General features: G+C 49.4%; 1 protein-coding gene across 2 annotated transcripts in view; it reads right to left on the bottom strand.

Annotated features, from left to right (window-relative positions):
* Nucleotides 1-17,604, bottom strand: part of LOC140899398 (regulator of G-protein signaling 3) — a 133,964-nt gene that overhangs the window by 35,233 nt on the left and 81,127 nt on the right. For both annotated transcript variants that reach the window (XM_078849091.1, XM_078849090.1), the window contains one exon: nucleotides 14,280-14,323. In XM_078849091.1, coding sequence (XP_078705217.1) covers nucleotides 14,280-14,323 — 44 coding nt within the window. The remainder of the gene's footprint in view (nucleotides 1-14,279; nucleotides 14,324-17,604) is intronic.

Raw genomic sequence — 17,604 nt, 5'->3', positions numbered from 1 at the left:
AATCTCAGTCCTTCAAGAGCCCTGCCCACAGCCTGGGGCAGTGAGGCTGGTTAACCCAGCATGGGCATCAAAGTCTCACTCCCAATACACTAAGCAGTGGGAGCAGGAATCAGGTTGTGGTATCCAATGGCACTGGGATGGGAGGGTGTGCTGGAGACCTGCACTGAGCTAGGGCAATGGGCCATGGGCCCTGCTGCAGACTCAGACACCCATCTCTGCCTTGGTAATGGTCAGGGGCCGGGGGGCCCCATCCCACTATTGTCCCCACCTGTCTTACAAACAGTGAGCTGCCTGGGGCAGAGCACAGCTCTTTCCCTGTGTTACTCAGCCTCCAGCACTGTGGGCTCCTGGTGCATGACTGGGGCTACACAAACAACAAACAGTGACAACAAAACAACTACAGCACGAGGCGGGCAAGTCTTTTTGAAATGAAATCTTTAGAGACCATCTGCATTGGAACCATTCTCCTCTCCCTGCTGGCACCCTGTCCCCACAGCCCCTGCCCCAGGCCATGCTGAGAAGGCTGTTTACAGAGCTCCCCCCATACAAAGGGACGAGGACACTCCTTGGAGATGCTGCTGCAAAGGGGGAGCAAGCAGAGAGAGTCTGTCTCACTTCCCATCGCCCCACTCACACCCACCACAGATGCATTACTCCTACTCCAGATAAAGCTGGGCTCTGTGGATGGGCTTGGATCAGCCAGATCAACGTGGGCCTGAGCCAGGCAGAGAGGAAAGGTCACTAGCCCAGATCACCCCACTTCTCTGCTCCAGATGTGCATAGCTCACTGCGGTTCACGGAGGTGGGCAGAGAGCCTGCGGGCAGTGGGAAATATGAAGCCTGGGGGGCAACGCACCCTGCACTATCTGTTCCCTCTGGCACAGGCCCAGAGCGATGATAGCTCTCTGTGGCTGGCTGGAGCCACAGCTCCAGTAACGAAGAACAGGGATTACAGCCAGAGTGGTAGCCGTGTTAGTCTGTATCAGCAAAAACAACGAGGAGTCCTTGTGGCACCTTAGAGACTAACAAATTTATTTGGGCATAAGCTTTCCGTGGGCTAAAACCCACTTCATCAGATGCATGGAGTGGAACATACAGTAGGGAGGTATAAATACACAGCATATGAAAAGATGAGAGTTGCCTTACCAAGTTTGGGGGTGGGGGTCAGTGCTAACGAGCCAATTTAGTTAAGGTGGAAGTGGGCTATTCTCAACAGTTGGGGTGGAGATTACTTTTCAACTGTTTGAAATGGACCACCTTGTTTACATTGGCCTCATTAGCACTACAGGAGAGTATGTAAATCCCCTGGGCTTGGGGAGAAGACAGAACTCGTCAATCTCTGCTCCTCACCAGCGTCAGTATAACGGAATGCCACTCTCATCAGGGCATTAGATTAAGAACACTTCATCTTGTGAAGCATATGAGATACTCTAGGGGCCAGATCCTCAGCTGGGGTAAGATGGCATACGTCCAGGGAGACGATGAAGCTAGGCTGATTTACACCAGCTGTGGGGCTAGCTCTCGATACCTTAAGCTGCCAATTAAGTAGCAGTCAACCGAAATCTGTGTTTGGTAGCAAAACTTATCCAACAGATTTCTTGCCTCGGAGAGAAAAGGGTAGTGATTAATTGTATGAGTGTATGTATTCATCTGTGGTTTAAAAACCGGACCTGAACTAGGCTCTAGGAGAGTTAACTCAATATATGGGAAATACGATTATAATTCAAGTTAACTGCCAAACATGCCTCTTTCTGGTGCCATATGGGCCAAACTCTGACCTGTGTGGCTGGTGTAAATCCAAGGGAGCTCCTTTGGAGCTCATGGGGTCCTTGAGATGTACATCAGCAGCCACGACACAAGCTGATCCTGTTTGTATAAGGCCTTAATGCGGCAGCTGAATGCACCACGCAAGGCCTTCTGCCTACCGGGGCTCTGTATGGGCTCAGGAATCCACCGATGCAGAGCCGATGGCAGGATCGGGCCTGGCTAGTGACCGGTGCCATTCCCTGATGCGCGCCAGCAGGCCCTCCCGTGCAACGCCTAGTGCAGGACTCAGGCAGTGGCGGTCCAGTGAATGCCTGGTCCAGCAGGGACATCCTGCGTTGTGCAGCAGGAATGTTTGGTTTTTAATGTGTTCACTGAAGTGATTTTAACATTAACACACTTTATTTTAAAAAAAGACAATGACAATGCTCTGAAAAGTCTGCTCGTCCTTCTACACACATTCCAGCACAGAACCGAGCATTACCAGGGACACTGCAGTCTGCACTCCCATGCTCCAGTCGGACTGGGACCCCTTTGTGCCAGGCATGGTACAAACAACTAGGAAGATGCACTCTGTGTCCTAAGAGCTTACAGCCCAAACGCTTACCTCCCTAACAACCTGTATCTGACAGTCAATGGCAGTTCGCTATTTGCCTGTAAATAATCATTATAGTCAGGAGACTTTTAAATCTATGTAGAGTGATCTATTTGTGAATAATTAGAGCAGTGACTAATCGTAGCTTTTCTGTTACACTGCAGTATTCACTGAAGTTTGAAATCTCCACTCTGTTAAAAACAAATAAAGCAACTGATACGCAGCTAAAAGTATTTCAATATCCAGAACACACTTGATGATATTACTTTAAAACTCCTACATTACTGAAGAAAATCAATATTTATTCATAAACCATCTAAAGAATATCAGGCCCCTGGAGAGCAACAGTCTACAGAAAAATGCTGTTCTCGGAGTGAGAGCACAGAGTGATGGGAATCCCTCTCTACTTACAAAGCCATTAAAGAAATTAAAGTTTTCATTATAGATGACATGCAGAAAATAAATAATGAGACAAGAGCTTCCACCAGCAGCTGCCTCAATCACACAAAACCACCGCAGCGGCTGTTAGGTCTCGGGTCTCTGCGCCTCTGGGTGCCATGGTGATGGGTATGCTGTAAACAAGCGTAACAACAACCACCTCCACCACCATTCTGGATATACCGCAAAGCATAATTACTGCTAATGGCTGGCCTGCTGCCTCCTGGAATGAGATTCCATACCAATGCTGTGCACCACGGGAGACTTCCTTCTCTAACACGGCAGGCCTCTCCCACACAGCTATGGTCAGAGCTATAATCACAGAGCATTCCAAACAGGGACAACCTCCCAGACCCCTTTAGCCATCTTAGATAAGCATAGAGGGTACTCCTAGGGAATTCTGCATCACTGTGCATGCACAGAATTCATGTCCCCCACAGACTTCTTTGCTTCCCTGCAGAAAAATGACTTCTGACAGGGAAGCAAATGGAAGCCATAAGAGTGATCACATGCCCCTCCCCAGCAGTGTAGGCTGGTCAGTCGGGCGCCTGGAGCAGCCGGTAGAGCGGTAAATGACCAGCAGGGGTTGGGGGCTGAGCAGTCATGGTGTGTGAGAGAGAGAGAAACTCTGTCCCTCTCACTCACTACTGCAGCACACTCAGCAGGGCTTTGGGGTATTTCTGAGGAGGCAGGCTCTGTCCCCTCAGACAGAGCAGAATGTACATAAGAACGGCCATACTGGGGCAGACCAAAGATCCATCTAGCCCAGTATCCTGTCTTCTGACAGTGGCCAATGCCAGGTGCTCCAGAGGGAATGATCAGAACAAGGAATCATCAAGTGATCCATCCCCTGTCGCCCATTCCCAGCTTCTGGAAAGCAGAGGCTAAGGACACCATCCCTGCCCATCCTGGCTAACAGCCATTGATGGACACTATCCTCCATTAACTTATCTAGTTCTAGCCTGCCTGCTTAGTGAATTGTTCCCATTGCTCTTAGTGAATTCCCCCAGGAGTATATAACAGGTGTAAAAGTTTTAAGGCTCCTTTACATGGCCAGAGTGCTGTAATAAAGGACAGTATGGCCTTACAAATGCTTATGGTGCTTTAGTGATTAGAATTGATCTAAATTTTTGGACTGAAAAATATTCCTATCACAATGTGCTCCATGAACTGTTCGCTACTGACCTTTCTGGAGATGCTCAGTAGCCAATATAAATTGTGACTTTGATTCTCCAGCCTTCACTTGCTCTTCAGTTGCCTATGATGTAACACTGAGCATACAGCTGCATATATTTGTTGACTAATAACTAGAAATAAAGGAGTACTTGTGGCACTTTGATAGTCTCTAAGGTGCCACAAGTACTCCTGGTTTTTTTTTTTTTTTCAGATACAGACTAACACGGTTGCTACTCTGAAACCTAGAAATAAAGGGTCAAACCTAGCAACATTACTATTAGACAGAGGGGTTTTGGGGATTTCCTCCAATGCTCCCCACTCCCATTCTCCATCCATTGTATTCTAGTTTAAATAAATTACCAAAATAATTGAAACAAGGATGATTATATTGCATTATTTTGACAAATAAAATATGCAGAATTTTAAACATTGTGCACTGAATTTTTAGGCGCAAAATTCCCCCCAGGAGTAAGAGGGGCACAAGCCTCTTTACTCAGCTTTGCAGATCACCTCCCATTTGAAATTCACCTCCTAATGGAGCTCTTGCAGGCCTCAGGCAGAAGCACCTTGTGCTGAATTGACCATTCGCTGGCAAAGAGGAGGAAGAGGAAGGGGGGTGCTGTGCCAGTGACGGACGGGGAATCCAGTGGTGCTATCCCCACAGGGACACTGAGAAGAGAGCAATGGCAGAGTCCAAGGGAACCAGTCTTCCCCGCTTGCATTCTTGCATGCGGCTGCGCTTTGGAGGGTGGGAGGGTGGGAGGCAATCACTGCAGGATGCACTCATCTTGGGCCAGGTTTGCCAGCAGGCCCTAGCAGCTCTCAGGGCCGGATTAACCTTTTGTGGGCCCAGCGCCAAACATATTTGTGGGCCCCTATGGAGGCAATGGAGCATGGAGCGGGGAGGTCAGTCCCCAGAGCGAGGGGCCAGCCAGAGGCAATGGGGCATGGCCTGGCAGGGGTGGCCCTGCTCCGCCCAATTTGAGGGCACTATTTACAAACCGGTAGTTGCCAGGCAGACAGTGGCCTGCCCGGCCCTGTGCTGCCAGCATGCCCCTTCCCCTCAGGGCCAGGCCCATGCCACACCACACAGCCACTCCTCCCCCGACTCCCTAAGTCCAGAGCCCCCCCGGACTCACTATGCCCAGTGCCCCACCAGACCCACTCACAAATGTACAGTGCCCTGCACAACACTACCCCTGCCCACAGCCCCACAACTGCCCAGCCCCCCCCCACAGAACCCCCAATCCCTAGTGCCCCAACACACACAGCTCTTCCCCGCCCCTTCACAGCCCAGCACCGCCCCCAGACTCCCCACAGACCCACTATCCCAAGCCCTGCCTCCCTGACACACTCACCGGCCTTGCTGGGAGGTGACTGTCTGCTGGGCTGAGCCGGCAGCACAGCCAGGGTTGGTCCCAGGGCGGGGAATAGCTCCGGCCCCTCAGGAGTGGCGCAATCAGCCAGGCCAGGTCCTGCCCCGGCCAGGCTCCCTCAACACGCACTTGCCTGGAGGGGCCCAGCCAAGCCCTCTGCAATGTCTTTCCCTCCCCACCCACCCCCAACTGGCTGAGACTGTCCAGGCTTCTGCACCAGTCCCAGGCAGTTCAGCTCCAGGGAGACAGGCGGGGCCCACAGGTGGTGGGAAGCAGAGAGTGCCCAGAGCTGGAAGTGCACTGGGGTCTGGCCAGGGGGTGGAGAGGAGCCCTCGGCCAGCGAGCAGGCAGGCCGAGAGGAGCAAGTGGTGGGCAGGGGAAGCCACCGGGGTCTCGGGGCGCACTGCAAGTGGAGCAGGCCGGGGCCCCCTCTGAGCATGGGCCAGGCTCCATGGAGCCACTGGAGCCATTGTAAACCCGTCACTGGCAGCTCTGCATGGCTGAGACAGCCCAGTGAGGCCAAGGGTGCCCGTGAATCTGACTGTGTAACCCCAATGTCAGTTCAGAAGTCTCGCTCCCAGTGAGGCTCTGGCACACTCCTGTCACAAGCCATGGCTGTCTCCTTGCTGTCCTGGCCTCCCTCCCTCGGCTCTAGTCTGGAGCCAGCCACACTCAGCGGGAAAGCACTGTTTACAAAAGGAAGCAGGCTCTGTTCCCACAGTCTGCAGGGAGGCTGAGCTTTGTGCCCAGGCAAAAAGGGAAGTTACGCAGCTGTCGCCCAGACGCAACAGCACATCCATCAGAACGACCAGGACAGCCCTTCTGAGGGGCACACACTGCTGGCTCGGGGAAGCACGGACACCTGGGACTTTCTTTTTTTGAGGCTGTCAACTTGAGTTCCAGAATCTCAGCTTTCATTTAAAACAGACTGAGTCTCTAGCCCACACAACTCTGAAGATAACCTGGAAAATGTGACCCAGTATAGCCAATGAATGGAGTGATGCCTGCCTGACTCTGTGGTCAGGTTGAAACAATAGCTCACAGAGGTAAGCACTGCCCTTACCTGTACCGGGGGGCAGGTACTCTGAAGCCCAAAAATGATAACTAAAATACCATTGGCACTAACCACAGAACTGTAGGGCTGCAAGGGACCTTGAGAAGTTCTCTAGTCTAGTCCATTTCTCACCATGCCCCCCCGTTGGGGCAGGGCCAAGTAAACCCAGAGCATCCCGCACAGCTGTTTGTCTGAAACCCCCTCAGTAACAGGGATTCCACAACCTCCCTTGGGAACCAGTTCCACTGCTTAACTACCCTGAGAGTTAGAACTTTCTCCTTAATATTTAACCTAAATCTCCCTTGCTGCAGATTAAGCCCATTACTTCTTGTCCTGCCTTTGTGGACACTGTGATCATTATAACAGCCATTAGAGTATTTGAAGACTATTATCAGGTCCCCCCTCAGTGTTCATTTCTCAAGACTAAACAGTGCCCAGTTTTTTAACCTTTGATCACAGGTCAGGTTTTCTAAATCTTTTGTCATTTTTGTTGCTCTCCTCTGGACTCTCTCCAATTTGTCCACATCTTTCCTAAAGTGTTGTGCCCACAACTGCACTCAGTACTCCAGCTAGGCCCCACCAGTGCTGAGTCGAGCAAGACAGTTACCTCCCATGTTTTACATATGACACTTCTGTTAATACACCCTGGAACTACACTGCATTATAAGCTCATAATCACTTTGTGATCCACTATAACCCCCAGATCCTTCCCAGCATTATGACCCCTAGGCAGTTAGTCCCCATTTTGTAGCTAAGCTTTGGTTTTTCCTTCCTAACTGGAGAAAGTCTTCATTGAATTTCACCTTGTTCATTTCAGACCAATTATTCAATTCATCAAGGCTGTTCTGATTCTAATTCTGTCCTCCAAAGGGCAGCAACCCTCCCAGCTTGGCATCTGGGAGGGATAGGGCAATGCTTGTAATATCTTTGGGGTCCACTGCTTTAAACGAATGGAGTGTCTACTCCATGGGGCAGGGCTGCACTGCTCCTCCAGGAACTACGAACAGTGGGTGGAGATTAAGGCAAATCAGCTAGGTTGGAACCCACCAGACAAGTAACACCACCTGGGGCGGCTCATGCATACTGCTTCAAACTGGCTTTCCAGAGACCAACAGACAAAGAAAGGACTACTGGATAAATAGCCAGAGTTCAAACTGACTCAGGCTCTTCATTCTGATCCAGTAAACAGCCAGGGCCTCCTGTCCAAAGGGTGCCCCAATTCTCATGGAAGGGTTGGAAAGACTGAACCCTACCAGGGGCTCATGAGACTGAGGGCTGACCTATAGTAAGCTTTTAGCCTGCATATAGCAACCTTTATTGTCTTAATATGTTTTCTTTGTGGTGCTTTTACCTTAAGAATAAAGGTGCTTGCTCAGAAGGAGCTGTGTGGACACTTGTGACTGCTGGCAATATATTGGTCATAGTTCTCAGAGAGAAAGCAAAGGCTAGGCAGACTGGCTTGCTGGGGATATCACAGTGTAATTCATGGAGATGTGCAGCCTTAAAACCCTGGTCTGGAAGGAGAGAGACGTGGGTGACAGCTGGGAGCCGTAAACCTTTAAATGGGTGCCCTTGAGAGATCACAGAAGGGCAATACAGGTGCAGTTACCCCAAAACTGTGACAGTGTCATCCGCAAATTTTATACACATACTCTCTACTCCATTGTCCAAGTCATTAATGAAAATATTGAACAGTACTGGACCCAGGACTGACCCCTCCTGGACCCCACTAGATACATCTTCCTGTTTGACCACGAGTTATTTATCACTACTCTTTGAATGAGGTCTTTCAATCAGTTGTGCACCCACCTTGTAGTAATTTCATCTAGACTGCATTTCCCTAGTTTGCTTAGGAGACTGTCATGTGGGACTGTGTCAAAAACCTTCCTAAAATCAAAATATATCACGTCTACTGCTTCCCCCAATCCACTAGGCCAGTATCCCTGTCAATGGAGGTAATCAGGTTGGTTTGGCATGATTTTTCCTTAAAAAATCCATCTTGTCTATTCCTCATAATCCTGTTGTCCTCTAGGTGCCTACAAACCGATTAAGAATTTGTTCCAGTACCCAGCCAAGTATCAAAGCTGGGCTGATATTTCATTGCTGATCAGTGCACAAAAGAAGGCGGAGGAACTTGATTGTGATGATCCCATAACCTATTGTGAGTCACGGCCTCCTTCTACCACCTCAAGTGGGCACAGCTGGTTTTGTGGGGAAAGCTGGAGTGAGCCCACCCACCACAATTTGACCACTAGAACTCTCATGCGCCTTCCTTCTGGCTAACAGCTGCACTTTGCATTTCGATAGCAGTGTACATCTATGGATCTCCAAGTACTCAACAGACAATGAATTCAGTCCCAGAACCCCCATCCACTGCAGATGGCCCCACCAATGTACAGTGAGTTTAAGTGGCTCGCTCAAGGTCACCAAGTAAGTCAGTAGCAGAGGTAAGACTGGAACCCAGCGGTCCTCTCTCCCAGGCCTCTACTTTACCCACCAACCCTCCTTCATCCCTTAGTCTAGCACTGGCAACAGCTGCATTATTCTCTTTAGCTCCCAGGACAGTAACCTCTTGGTCATGGCAGTGAGACAGCATGTCGACTGGGAGAAGATGACGGCGTCAAGATTCACAAGCTCTATTCCTGTCTCTGCCTTTGACTCACAGGTATGATTAGGGTCCTACCAAATTCACGGCTGTGAAAAACGCGTCACGGACAGTGGAATCTGGTCTCCCCCATGAAATCTGGTCTTTTGTGTGCTTTTACCCTATACTAAGCTATAGGCTGGGTAAAAGTATACAAAAGTACACAGTTTCAGAGTAACAGCCGTGTTAGTCTGTATTCGCAAAAAGAAAAGGAGTACTTGTGGCACCTTAGAGACTAACCAATTTATTTGAGCATGAGCTTTCGTGAGCTACAGCTCACTTCATCGGATGCATACCGTGGAAACTGCAGCAGACTTTATATACACACAGAGATCATGAAACAATACCTCCTCCCACCCCACTGTCCTGCTGGTAATAGCTTATCTAAAGTGATCATCAAGTTGGGCCATTTCCAGCACAAATCCAGGTTTTCTCACCCTCCACCCCCCCACACACAAATTCACTCTCCTGCTGGTAATAGCCCATCCAAAGTGACAACTCTCTACACATTGTGCATGATAATCAAGTTGGGCCATTTCCTGCACAAACCCAGGTTCTCTCACCCCCTTACCCCCCTCCAAAAAACACACACACACAAACTCACTCTCCTGCTGGTAATAGCTCATCCAAAGTGACCACTCTCCCTACAATGTGCATGATAATCAAGGTGGGCCATTTCCAGCACAAATTCAGGTTTTCTCATCCCCCCACCCCCATACACACACAAACTCACTCTCCTGCTGGTAATAGCTCATCCAAAGTGACCACTCTCCCTACAATGTGCATGGTAATCAAGGTGGGCCATGTCCAGCACAAATCCAGGCTTTCTCACCCCCCGCTTTTTTTCCAGGGACACACACACACACACAAACTCACTCTCCTGCTGGCAATAGCTCATCCAAACTGACCACTCTCCAAGTTTAAATCCAAGTTAAACCAGAACATCTGGGGGGGGGTAGGAAAAAACAAGGGGAAATAGGTTACCTTGCATAATGACTTAGCCACTCCCAGTCTCTATTTAAGCCTAAATTAATAGTATCCAATTTGCAAATGAATTCCAATTCAGCAGTTTCTCGCTGGAGTCTGGATTTGAAGTTTTTTTGTTTTAAGATAGCGACCTTCATGTCTGTGATTGCGTGACCAGAGAGATTGAAGTGTTCTCTGACTGGTTTATGAATGTTATAATTCTTGACATCTGATTTGTGTCCATTTATTCTTTTACGTAGAGACTGTCCAGTTTGGCCAATGTACATGGCAGAGGGGCATTGCTGGCACATGATGGCATAGATCACATTGGTGGATGTGCAGGTGAACAAGCCTCTGATAGTGTGGCTGATGTTATTAGGCCCTGTGATGGTGTCCCCTGAATAGATATGTGGGCACAGTTGGCAACGGGCTTTGTTGCAAGGATAGGTTCCTGGGTTAGTGGTTCTGTTGTGTGGTATGTGGTTGTTGGTGAGTATTAGCTTCAGGTTGCGGGGCTGTCTGTAGGCAAGGACTGGCCTGTCTCCCAAAGTACACAGTGTTTCTCAAACTGCGGGTCCTGACCCGAAGACTGCAAGGCGATTATAAGGGGGGTCACAGCATTGCCACCCTTACTTCTGTGCTGTGGCTTGTGGCGGTCCTGCCTTCAGAGTTGGGTGCTCAGCCAGCTGCTCTCCAACTGCCGAGCTCTGAAAGCAGTGAAACGCAATACTGAGGCTCCCCTCCCTACAAGAGCCTTGCAACCCCTTCATGGGTCAGGACCCCCAGCTTGAGCGATGCTGACTTAAGGGCTTTACAGGTTTATATTTTGCTGGTTTTAAATACAAATTCATGCTTTGTTACACCACGAAATTTAAGATTTAAATATCTAAAACCATGAAATTCAAGATTTTTTAAATGCTATGACTGTGAAATTTATGAAAATGGACTATGAATTTGGTAGTCCCTAGGTATGATGTTGGGCGAGTCATTTCCCCTCTTGCGCCTCAGTTGCCCCCCTCGACAGTTGGAATGACACGTCTCTGTTATGCTCTTTTATGCTCTGTTATGTTGAGCTTTATGGAAGGAATATGCTTCATCATTACCTATCTCCCCTCACCTGCTCTCCCTGAGCCCCCTGCCTGTTCTTGTGTATTCACAATCACATTGTCTTATTTTTTAAATCCTTTCCTCTCTCCCCCCTCCCCGCCCCCCAGTGCTGCATGAAGGGCTCCCCTAAAGCAGCACAGCAGGCGTCGTTGCCTGACTGGACAGGGAGTGACCCTGGCTATATATACAGCGGGTGGAAAACACACAAAGGAAGCAGAGTGAAAAAAAACAGAGAAAGAACATTTCCCCTTCCCTCTGCCAGCTCCACCCTTCACTGAGACAGGGCAGGCCCAGCATTTTCAGGCAAGAGTGCAATTTGTACAGGTCCCTTAGACACCCTCAACCAGTTCTCGCACCACGTTGGGCAGGGAGTCTACCCTTGTTCTGCACCCGCCTGAACCAGGCACAAAGACTCTGTGCTCTTTCTAGCAGTAGTGAGTGACTGGGTAGAGAGAGAGGGTGGCACTGGTGGAAGGGAAAGATTAATGAGATGCTGGCTGGGATGGCAGTGATCCCCCAAGTCTGAGAAAGGCCATAGCTTTTCAGCAGAGATGAGATGCACTGTTAGGGAGATGTCATCTTTGTGCATAGAGCCTTTCACTGATCAAAGCATGGGCAACCCCTGCTGGCTGATGAGCCACAGTACATGGCTGAAAGTATCCCTTGGATTTCGGACTAAGGTGAACAGTGGAAATCAGAAGGCTAGACATAACTTAGAGAAGTGGAGACAAGGAGAAGAAGGGCTTCCTAAATCCTCAAAAAGAAAAGGAGTACTTGTGGCACCTTAGAGACTAACCAATTTATTTGAGCATGAGTTTTCGTGAGCTACAGCTCACTTCATCGGATGCATACCGTGCATCAAATAAATTGGTTAGTCTCTAAGGTGCCACAAGTACTCCTTTTCTTTTTGCGAATACAGACTAACACGGCTGTTACTCTGATTCCTAAATCCTGTATCACTGGCCTAAATCCAGAGCTACAGTCCTCAGCAGCAGGGCTGAAGAAATTAATGCCAGGGAAGAGCAAGAAGTGAATGTTTCTGGCTTTTGATCCAACCATCACGTTAGCCAGGGTATCAGTTGTGGCTACCAGGGAGCAGAACTGTGGGACAGATTCACAGTGACATTCAAACCCGGCAAAAGGACAGAGCTTAGCATTTCACTACCACTTGGCAAGAACAAGCCAACTCTGCACAAAAAACTCCTGCAAAATGTTTCTGTTTATCGGATCTAAACCTCCAAAAATGGTATGTTGGAATCCAAAATGGAGCTTAGGCTAGGGCTCCACTAGAGAGTTTACAGTGGCACAGCTGCACCAATCAGAGGCGCCGGAACGGGGAGGGACAGGGGGCTATGCCCTCCCACTTTTCACCAGCTGTAAGGGCAAGCAATGGGGGAGAGGGGGGAGAGAGGAATGAGTGGAGGACGGGGCCTCGAGGAGAAGGGGTATAGGGGCATGGCCACAGTTCAGGCACCGGTGACCCCCCCACTTTTAGGGAGCTTCTTCCAGTCCTGGCATGGATGCCAGTATGCCACTGTAAACGCTGTGTAGCTACTCTAAGCCAACAGGAGAGAGCTCTCCCCACGACTTCATTCCTCCAGCCCGCTGCTAGCAGCGGTAGCTAAGTTGGCTGGAGAAGCTCTCCCGACGACATATGCACCGGTGTGCACAGTGCTAAGTCGGCATAAATTCTGTCGTTTGTGGGGTGGCTAATTCACACCTTGGAGAGACATAATTTATGTCCACTTAAGCTGTAGTGCAGCCATAGCCTTGGACAAGGGTTGCACTTTCCCACTGACATGCTCTGTGCGTCAAGGGGAAACTGACAATTGGGCAAAATGCTACATTTTAGGGTCACAAAATTATTATTATTGATTTGTATTACGGTAGTGTGAAAAGGTTTCAAACGAGGGTGGGGCCCTGTTGTGCTTGGTGCTGTATGTAGCATAGGGAGAGATTTCAGAGTCGGGAGATTTCAGCATGGGGAGAGAGTGTTCCTGCCCCACAGATCTTATAATTGAAATAGTCAAGACAAACAAAGAGTAGGAGGGCAAAGAGAGAGGGAAAGTAACTGTGCCATGGTCAAACAGCAAGTTCTAGATCCAAACTCCTGCCCTGAAATCAGGAACAACATGGAGTTACTTGCAAAAAATCAAAACAAAAAGCAGGCAGAAGATCTAGTGATTGGGTAGGCTCATTTCACAAAGAACAAGTTCTGCAGCTTTCTCAGCTCATTTCTGACAAAGGAAACTTGGCTAAAATACAAGTGATTATAGTCTCTAAGGTGCCACAAGTCCTCCTTTTCTTTTTGCGAATACAGACTAACACGGCTGTTACTCTGAAACATATAAACATGTAGATGACATTCAGTCATTTCCAATCCCTAGGCTCTTTTAGATCGGTTTATCTAAAGCAGTCTTTTACAGTGTAATTCCAGTTATGCAAATGCTCTTTATCTGAAAATCTTAGTTATCTGAATCCACTGTGTGCCCTCCCTGAAACCTTGTTAGTTAATTACCAGCTAATTACTTCTCAATTAGCCTCTTAGCATCTCATAGTGCTCATCAATGACTTTGTGTTTGTGTAGCTGTTCTGAGCAGTTACCTGCAGTCCCTGAGACCTAATCCCATTTCAGCAGTAAAAGAAACTTGATGGGATTATATGCAGCTCAAAATAGCCCTTCCATCTATCCCAATGCCCAGTTACCCAAGGCCATTGGATAAATAGGAATTTACTATGTGTTGGGTTTGGTTGTTCCTATTTGATTGTTTAAAAATCTGAGATTTTGAAGGCAAGAACAGAAAACCACCCATAAAGTCAAATCAAAACCAACTGGCAAAGAAATCCATGAGTGGGCTAAAGAACCCATAGGCGCCAATCAGAAGTCAGAGCAGTGGGGAAAGATCTGCCCCCAGACGGACTGGCGGGGAGGAAAGGGTACAGGCATCAACGCTTCACTGCCTCCTGAGTCACAGATTCCACTTAACAGCTTCTTACTCATATACGCTGGCTTACGTTTCCTTTCCCGACTGGCAAACTAATTCAAAAGAGAAGTGAGATCGATCCATTGTCTGCGCTTTATCCCCACTACAAAGAATTGGTTAGTGTGCAGTACATTTTAGGCTCTGTGGAGTTTAACTCCCAAAGCTCTACACTCACCTCTGCAAGGTAGAGGATGCAGAATTTCAGATCTTCAGAAGAACCTGTAAGGAAAAAACAAGGCCAAAATCAGGCTTTGGCTGCATTTGGGCCTCCACAAGCAAAGATCTCTGGCACTGGCAGATGAATTAGCTGTGGGGTTGCATTTAATGAGCAAAGGTTGAAGTTTTGCCGAGGCAGGTTGTCAGCTGGGAGCGATGTCTGCTGCGGCTGGCTTCCACGGGGGTGGATCAGGGTTAATGCAGCAGGCAAACTGGAGCTGGTCTGGAAAGCGGAGGTGCTTACCATTTACTCACTGCACAATTAGGGCTTTTTCTCCAGGCTCATTTCCCTGAAAAAGGTCTCTCTCTCTGCCACATCTGTAGCCTGGTGGGGTTGGTCAATGCACTGTGCAGGCAAGGGCCAACATGATGCAGAAGCAAACCAAAGGGCTGCTTAGGGCCCTGTTCCATTGGGAGCTGTGCAGCACATGGGTTGGGTCAGTCCCCCTTGGCAGCACTGAGATCAGAGGGGACTGTCACTCAGAAATGGCTGCCCTCCTGGCAGGTTGCAGACCTCGGTCTCTGGGAATTAGAAGGCTGGAGCTAGTACAGGCAATTGTCATTACACACAGACACACCCACTTACCCCTGGCCTCCATGCTGATCACTGAAAATCTCTCCATCCTAGGGCTTTGGGGAAAGGAATCTCCTAAATTCACATTGGGACACAGGAATTGCCTAACTGCATCAGAAACCCCAGGTCCATCTAGCCCAGTGTCCTGTCTCTGGCAGTGGCCAGCACCAGCTACTTCAGAGGAGGTGTGGGAAACATGTGTAGGGACGCAGCTGTGGGATAACCTGTCCCCAGGGACAGTTTCTCCTTCTGTCTAACCCCCAAGAGTCCTGACAAACTCTTGGCTATTACTACTGTAGCTCTGGATACTCTTGTTACCGGTATAAATGCCCAGACTCATTTTGAAGCCTTCTAAGCTCTTTTTCTCAATATTTTCATGTGGCAGGGAGTTCCACAGTCTAATTACACAATGTGTAAAAAAACATTTCCTTTTATGGGTTCTGAATTTGCTGCCTTTCCATTTTGTTGAACGCCCCCTTGTTCCCGTGTGATAATACAGGCTGAACGGAGGCTCCTGAAATACCTTCTCTGTTCATGCATTAGTCTGTATTCTGTTATCGTATTCGTCTCCTCTGTAAGGTACAGCCCCAATCTTCCCAATCTCTTGTCGACTGGGAGTTTCTCTCTGTCCCTGGTCATTCCCATCGCCTGACTCTGAGCCCCCTGGATTTCTGCTAAGTCCTTTGTGAGATGGAAAGATCCTCTGTAGCAAGGCTGCCTTCCACATCCCTCCCATCTGCACAGCACATGCAGGACAGGGACACATGTCTGAGCCAAAGGGGGATGGGGCGAAAGACAAACAGAGCAGAGAAGACAAGCTACACTGCAGGAACAAAATGCCAAAGGAGGCAGAGTGCTTGTGCCTCTCAGCAATCACAGCCCTGCCATGCTGCTCCATTTCCTACTCTCCAGTGCAGGGAAAAGGGATGCAACCCCAAAGACTGTCACCTTGACAAGGGCCCCATGAGCCAGCTCCAAGCGTGGAACAGCCCCAGGGACTTGACTCCTCCTTGCCCTGCCCCCATCCCCGGCAGGCAGAGAGGCCTCTGACATGAGGGGGCGGAAGGAGCCGCTACTCAGGAAGCGGCGGCTTAACACTTCCTCTGCATTCTCTGGTTACATCTACACAGGGATAAAAACCCACGGCTGGCCCAGGACAACCGACTCGGGCTCCGGGCTGAAAAATCGCTGGGTAGGGGTTCAGGCTTGGGCTGCAGCCCGAGCTCTAGGACCCTGCGAGGGGGGAGGTCCCAGAGTGCAGGCTCCAGCCTGAGCATCTGCACTGCAATTTTTAGCCCTACAGCCCGAGCCCGGCAAGCCCGAGTCAGCCAACCTGGGCCAGCTGTCACTGTACTGCAGGGTCTTTTATCCCACAAAGACATTGCCAGCACAGGCCCTCCAGGAGACCTGTCTCCATGGAGCTGGCTCCCTGCATGGCCCTTGGAAAGGGAGACGGTCCCAGAAGGTGACAGGACAGAATGAGTCATTCCAAAGCGACAGTCCCTACTTTGTGAAGCCTGGAGCTTCCTGATCTCCTAACCCCGTTCAGCACAGCGTGGCTGAGGAAGGCTGCTAGGCCTCTGCTCCAGACAGTTCCCGCAGCGCCAGGGACCGGCTAAGCTAACAGACTGGCTGGTGTTTTCCACTAACAAACTTTGCTGAGAGCGATGCCCCCCTGTCCTCCATATGAGATCCGCTGGAGGGAAGGAGAACCTCCGATTGTGCCAATCCCTGGGAAAGCCAGCCCAGGACAGGCACCTGAGCCCAGGCTCACTCAAGGAGATTTAGTCAACACACAGCAGGGCCACTTGGACTTTACAGCAGGACATTCAACCTAGTGGAGGATGTTCCCCTGGGGCGCCATGCCCCCTGCCCCCAGTGCAAGGCGCCTTTTAAAATGTTGTCTCCTGTGTGGAGCAGGCTGGTGCTGCAATTCATGCTCAGGTGTGATTCTTGCTAATGGCAAAGTCAGTACAAGCTCTGCTTTGTTCCCACAGCATGTGCAGTGCTAATGACGGAACCAGGTGGCCTCACATTCTCCAGAGAACTACAGACTAACCACCCCAGTGCAGTCAGCAGCCCTGGAGTTCACAGCTGGCATGGGGACCCTGCAGAGAGGCTGATGCCACCGGTGCCTTCGCCATGAGGAGGATGGGCAGAATTCGATTTTTATTTTTTTAGAATTTTGATGGATAATATCAGGGGGTATTTTTAAGCATTTTTTATTATTTTTATCAATTTACATTTTCATATTGCAGGAAATTTGAGGGGTCAGACAATAATTATTTAATGACAGTGGATGCTGAGATTCCAAATATTAAAGCTTTATAGATGTTAAGACAGAAACTGTCAACATCACATGTCAAAATATACCAAGTCAATATCCTCCAATCAAACCCTACCACATTCTCAAGTAGTGTTTTCCCTACTTCGCCTCTCTGCACATTTTGATTTTGATCAGTTTTTGCAGGTGTGCTGAAATCGACTTTTACCAGCTTTGACCGATAAAAATCTAATCCTTCCAAGTCTATCCCTGAGCAGCAAAGACACTGCAACATGCTCAGCTTTTTCCTTCCGGTGACTTTCTGCTGGCCTTTGGTGAGCACTGGCTGGGGGATTACAGGCTTCCCCCACTCCAACTACCAGGGCTGGGGCAGACTGAGGGACCCTGCAGGGCCTTGGTTTTAAAGGGCATGATGCCCCCTTTTCA

This window comes from Lepidochelys kempii, chromosome 16 (assembly GCF_965140285.1).
Source record: "Lepidochelys kempii isolate rLepKem1 chromosome 16, rLepKem1.hap1, whole genome shotgun sequence".
NCBI lineage: Eukaryota > Metazoa > Chordata > Testudines > Cheloniidae > Lepidochelys > Lepidochelys kempii.
The sequence above is the reverse complement of the archived record's forward strand: the minus strand, read 5'-3'. Positions and strand labels throughout refer to the sequence as shown.